The sequence below is a fragment of the Myotis brandtii genome, unplaced genomic scaffold (genome assembly GCF_000412655.1).
Source record: "Myotis brandtii unplaced genomic scaffold, ASM41265v1 scaffold82, whole genome shotgun sequence".
NCBI lineage: Eukaryota > Metazoa > Chordata > Mammalia > Chiroptera > Vespertilionidae > Myotis > Myotis brandtii.
The window spans coordinates 4,220,285-4,226,160 of NW_005371324.1; the positions used below are offsets into that span (position 1 = coordinate 4,220,285).

Sequence of the window (5,876 nt, forward strand, 5' to 3'; positions counted from 1 at the left end):
ATTGTATGATCCTTTGAACACTGTTACATGATTTACATACAATGGGTATCAGGGAGTTCCAGTATTATCTTCCCATTCCCTTTATGAACTTCCATCTTCATTTCTACCAGTGTTTTCAACTAATGAACTAGTTATCTTTTCTGCAAAAATAATTTTAAAAAAACAGCTACCATCTATTCAATTCTTAATGTGCCAGGTACTCTGCTAAATGTCTTATAGACATTAATCCTTTTAATCTTCATAGTAACCATACAATATGGGTACTATTTTCATCCCTACTTTATAGATGGGAAACCGCAAGTTAGAGAGATTGTGTGACTTGCTCCCAAACCAAGCCAATATGTGAAGGAACCAGGTTAGGCCTAGAGTTATTCAACTCCAGAATCTGAGCTCTTCACCATCACACCATGATCCCTAGGAGGCTGGGGCAGGAGAAGAAACAAGTGAATTCTATTTGTTGCTGCATTGATTTTGTTCACCTTTTCCTTACATTCAGGTAGGTAATTATTGCAGGCAGTAGAGGGGGAAAAATAAAATCTTATATCCATGTAGACATCACACCTTTCATCTGTAAATTTCCTGTATTTCTTTCTTATGGGTAAGAAATGATAAAGGAAGAAACCTAACAGCAGAATTCCTAGCAATTTCTAGCCTGATTCTCCTATTTCTTGATAATAGGGAGTTTGACCTTTCGGAAAAGATGATCTTTCAAGCTCGACCAATAAAAGTCTCATAAGAAACACCTCATCAAGCACACATGGAAAGAGGCCAATTGAGTTCAGCTTCTCATTTGGAATTCATCCTCTGACCTTCTGCTGGGAACAACAGTAAAGGTAAATCACTCTCTCATCTTCTGCCTCCATTTTTAACCTGAGCTAACTTATCAACAATTCATTAGGATTATAACAATCACTGTGTAGCAACCATGGGAAAATTAGATGGTGTGTCTTTAAAGACAGTGTGTCTTTAATAAGTGGTATTCCCATAGCCTGTCATTTAATAGCTATTTAGTCTATTGCCGATGCACAATACAGGTTTCTGATTCAGGATCTCATTCTGTTCAAAACAACATTTTAAAAAAATTAGCAGCTTAGCCCTGACCAGATAACTCAGTTGGTTGGAGCATCATCCTGATTAGGCACATATAAGATTCAACCAGTGGGTGCATGGATAGGTGGGACAACAGATCTATGGCTCTCTCTCTCTCTCTCTCTTCCTTCCTCTCTCTCTCTCTAAAATAAATTTTAAAAAATTAGCCCAGCTGGTGTGGGTCAGTGGTTGAACATTGACTTATGAACCAGAAGGTCATGGTTCGATTCTTGGTCAGGGCATATGCCCAGGTTGCAGGCTCCGCTCTCCAATGTGGGGTGTGCAGGAGACAGCCAATCAGTGATTGCTTCTCATCATTGAGTTTCTATCTCTCCCTCTCCCTTCCTCTCTGAAGTCAATAAAAATAGTGGGGTTTTTTTAATTAGCAGCTTAGAAATTCAGGATTTCTTTTGGCTAATCAGGGTCTGACTCTAGGAACAGAGAAAGGATATTGCAAAGACAGCTCAACTTTTAGATCCCAATGATTATCACAGTAGTTGAATTTCTTAGGGAAACTAAAATCTTTGGGAGGGGGAAAAGGAATTGTCTTGATTCTCTTCTACTGTTTTGGTTTAACCCCCATATTGCTTTAGGAAGTTTGGTCCTTAAGAACACATGTTTTAGTAACAGACAAATCCGGTTTAAACCTGGTTTCCCATACTTTGTAAAATTAACTGGGGCAAGTTATTTAACCTCTCTGAGGATCAGTCTCCATCTATAAAATGGGTTGTGAGAACTGAATGCATCTTCTAGATAAAAGACTAGTAAAGTGTCTGGCACAGAATAGAATCTAGATACATGCATGGCAAAAGGAAAGAAAGAAAGAAAGAAAGAAAGAAAGAAAGAAAGAAAGAAAGAAAGAAAGAAAGAAAGAAAGAAAGAAAGAAAGAGTCATATTGCATTTTTCTAATCAACCAATTTGAAAACTATAGGGTGGCCTACACAAAACAAGACCAAGGCCAGAAGCACAATAAAGATTCACCACAAAAAAAAAAATACAGGCTACAGAGCAGATTTTGCTATAAGAAAGGTCTATTTAGGACCCATCAAAAGGGAGCTTAGTGATTATTGAGACACTTCTTTCCAAGGAAATTCACCCATATTACATTTCCCACGGACCCAAAAGGAATAACTCATTTGAGACACCAGTGGATGAAGATGAAAAACTCACCCTTAACAGAGTAGTAGCGTGGCAATTTGCCAAGATTATCAACAATAACTGACATCAAAGAAAAAGGCTTTTGAATTCAAACCCAGCTGATTGGCAGGAAGAGAGGACAAAGGGAGCCTGGGTACCATGTGGAACTAGAGTCTGAGTTGGACTTAACCCAGAGTCACTGAACAACCTAAATCACGTGACTCAAACCATGTAGCTCTCCTCCGTCCAGATCTCTGGATCAAAATAACTTCTTCCCAAAATAAAGCCGCTGGGAAACTTTTGAGTGGAGTTTGATACTCTTGAAACAAACTGTATTTTAAAAATATATTTTTATTGATTTTAGAGAGAGGTAAGGGAGAGGGAAAGGAGAGGCATGGAGAGATATATTTTTTTGTTGATTTCAGGGAGGAGAGATAGAAACATCTTTTTTTTTTTTCTTTTTTTCAGAGAGGAAGGGAGAGAGAGAGAGAAAGATAGAAACATCAATGATGAGAAGATGAGAGAGAATCATCTATTGGTCCCCTCCCGCACACCGCTCACTGGGGATCAAGCCCACAATCCAGGCATATGCCCTGACTGGGAATGGAACCATAACCTCCTGGTTTATAAGTTGACACTCAACCACTGAGCCACACTGGCTGGCCTTGAAACAAAATATGAATGGCAATAGTTATATAGCTCATCCCAGCTGGCAGACCTATTGTGGACTTGGCATAGGAAGACTCACTCAAACTTGCCCAAATTCAGTTTCATTATTAGGGATGTATCATTGATTTCTGAATGAAACTGAGAAACCCACAAGTAACATAAGGTTTGTTTTGTGTGTGTTTTTTAAAGCCTTCATTCTGAGCCTTATTGATTAGAGTCAGATGAACAAAAATGCAAACCAAATCTCAGTATATACCAAGCCATAAGACGTAAAATGGGGGAGGCGGAATGGAGGGAATAAGTAACAAAACAAGCCAAAGAGAAAATTGCCAAATTCTCACAGAATCTACAGAGAATGGGAGGAGAAAACATAGAAGCTAACAGGAAAATATTTCAAGAAGGAAACTGTGGGAAAATGGGAAAGTGCCTTGAAAAGAAGCCAAGGTTTAGTGGGTGGGAGAGATAAAATGATAACATCTGCTGCCGCCTCAGCTAGGAAAGGAAGAAGCGGGCGTGTCCTTAAGACCCAGAAGAAAGGAGCGGGCTCCTGGAGAGAGGGCCAGAGGCTGCGCTGTGTGAGCTTCAGATGGGAAGAACCTCAGTCACATCACAGCCATGGACTCAGGGCTGTGGCTGTGAACAATGAACAGAATGAGAATGTGTCTACCCCTCCACAGGGAATGTTTTTCTTCTGAGGTAATCTGTAGGGAGAGTCCATATAGTTCTCTCACAGCTCTGTGCTGAGGGGAAGTGGCAAGAAAGGGTTAACCTGCCCACAAGCCAGAAGACTGAGGGAGGGTAGCTGAGAGGTGGTGGCATTCAGTGACTCAGCTAGGTCTTGGCAGCTGGAGACGTGACATCCAGCTCAGCTCTTCCATCTGTCATCCCAGGGCCCTGGTAGTCTGTCTGCCCCTGGGATTCAAGAAATTACCAGCTGCCCCTAGTTATCAGCTTCCTGAGACAGTCGCAATCCTCCAGGAAGACCCCAAAAGCGGGGCCATGAACATCCCCATTTTCTAAACGGCCTTCTCACCCATTCCTCACCCTTGCTCTCATTTCCCATTTTCACTCGGGTGAAAGGATGCAATTCCAGGTTTTGCTTTGTTGCGTGTTTTTTTTTTAAATATATATATTAAAAAAACACCTGACATGGCCTTAGCCAGTTTGGCTCAGTGGATAGAGCGTCAGCCTGCAGACCAAAGGTTCCCGGGTTCGATTCCAGTCAAGCGCACATACCTTGGTTTCAGGCTCCTCCCTGGCCCAGGCCCTGGACGGGGCAAGTGCAGGGGCATCGATATTTCTCTCTGTCTTTCCCTCTCTCTTCCACTCTAAAATCATAGCCTCAGGTGAAGATTAAAAAACAAACATGACATAAATGAGTTTATTTTCATGGTCCTTGACATCTGCTGGCCTGTGCAGGCTCCCTTGACATCTGCTGGCCGGTGTGGTTCTGTGCATCTGTCAGCCTCCTGAAGTCCTGATTGTCTCCAGAAAGAAGGCTCAGCGTCTTGAACGCTCTTGTGTCAAAGGTCTTGTTCCCCATCTTGCTTGTGTTCTAAAGGCTCATTGGGTTCATTTTTTCTGTGAACCCAGACTTTACTCCTTTGATTATGAAACCAAATGCAAACTTTGGACTCTGGAACCTCAATTTCCTCAGCAAGTTGCTCTCTGGAACCAATCCCAGGATACGGGTTTTTCTCAAATGCCTCCCGGTGGGTGTGTACTTGGAAGGGAGTGTAGGCGATACAAGGCTGTCTACGTCTAGTTTGCATCTTCACCAAAGGGCGCCCTTGCTTGTGATCTTGGTCTTGCCTTGCATCTACATCCTCCTCTGCCTCTGCTCTCCTTTGGGCTGGGTGCCTCTGTCTTTGATTCTGAAACCAGGTCCAGATTCTAGACTCATCAACATCTATTTCCAAAGCAACCTTCTGTATGGTAGTGTAACCTGGGTAAGGTTTTTGGTTGAATGCTTGGATGAGGATTTTCGATTGATCTTCTGTGAATTTGGTGCAGCTTCGTCGACCATTCATCCAGTCGGGAGAGCTGTCTCAAGCCATGTTGGGAGAAAGAAGTCCCAGCCTTCAACCAGGAGCCAGGTTTTGTTATTTGAAAAGACAGTAACTGCTGACCTGACATTGCCACTTGGATATCTCACAGACCTCTGCGACTGAACTCATCCAAAATGAACTCAGAGTCCTCCCCGCCCACCCACCCACACAAAAAACTCCTGCTCCATCCAAAGGTCCCTCCTTTCATTGAATGGCAGCAGCATCCTTCCTTGGTCCCTTCTCTTTTGCTTGCACCCTACATCCAGTCCATCAGCAAATGCTGTTGGTTTGCCATTAGACTGTACCCAGACTCTCACCACTCCTCACCCACATCCATTATCTCTTACCTGGATTTTTGCAGGAGCCTTCTAACTGGCCTCTGTGCTTCTGCCCTTGTCCTAGAACATAAAACACAGAAGGCTGACTGGGACTTTTACACTTTAAGAAAAGCCAAAGCACCTCTCTACGCCGACCCTCCAGTGATATCCGGTCTCAGTTGGAGTAAAACCTGAAGTTCTTATTGTGCCTACAAGGCCCTGCCCACTCTGGCCCCAAGTACTTCACCTGTTTCTACTTTGCCTTCCTCATTCCGCTCCACCCAATGGCCTCCTTTCTCTCCTGAAAATATGCTAGGTCTAACTAAAGTTGCCAGAATTAGGAGATAAAAATACAGGACACTATTGTTGTTGTTGTTTTGTTATAAGTACCAGTATGTCCCAAATAATTGAATGTCACATACTTATATTTTAAAATTATGTGTTGTTTAACAGAAAGTCTCAATTCCTGTATGTTCTCTGGCAAGGCCAGCTGTAACCCAGCTCAAGCCCTTTGTACTACTTGTTCTTGCTGCCTGGATACCCTTCTCTGATATGTGTGTGACTCCCTCCCTCACCTTCAATCTTTTGCTCAAATGTCACCTTGGGGAAGTGGGC

The 5,876-nt window shown here is 42.7% G+C and overlaps 1 protein-coding gene across 1 annotated transcript; it reads right to left on the bottom strand.

Moving 5' to 3' along the window:
- Positions 1-4,419: 4,419 nt before the first annotated feature.
- DUXA (double homeobox A) lies at positions 4,420-4,926 on the bottom strand. Its single transcript, XM_005884167.1, has one exon. It carries the CDS (start codon positions 4,924-4,926, stop codon positions 4,420-4,422), a length of 507 nt encoding a protein of 168 aa, XP_005884229.1.
- Positions 4,927-5,876: the final 950 nt, after the last annotated feature.

Coding starts and splice junctions, on each gene's coding strand:
- DUXA (XM_005884167.1), bottom strand. CDS start 4,926: ATGAATGGTCGACGAAGCTGCACCAAATTCACAGAAGATCAATCGAAA.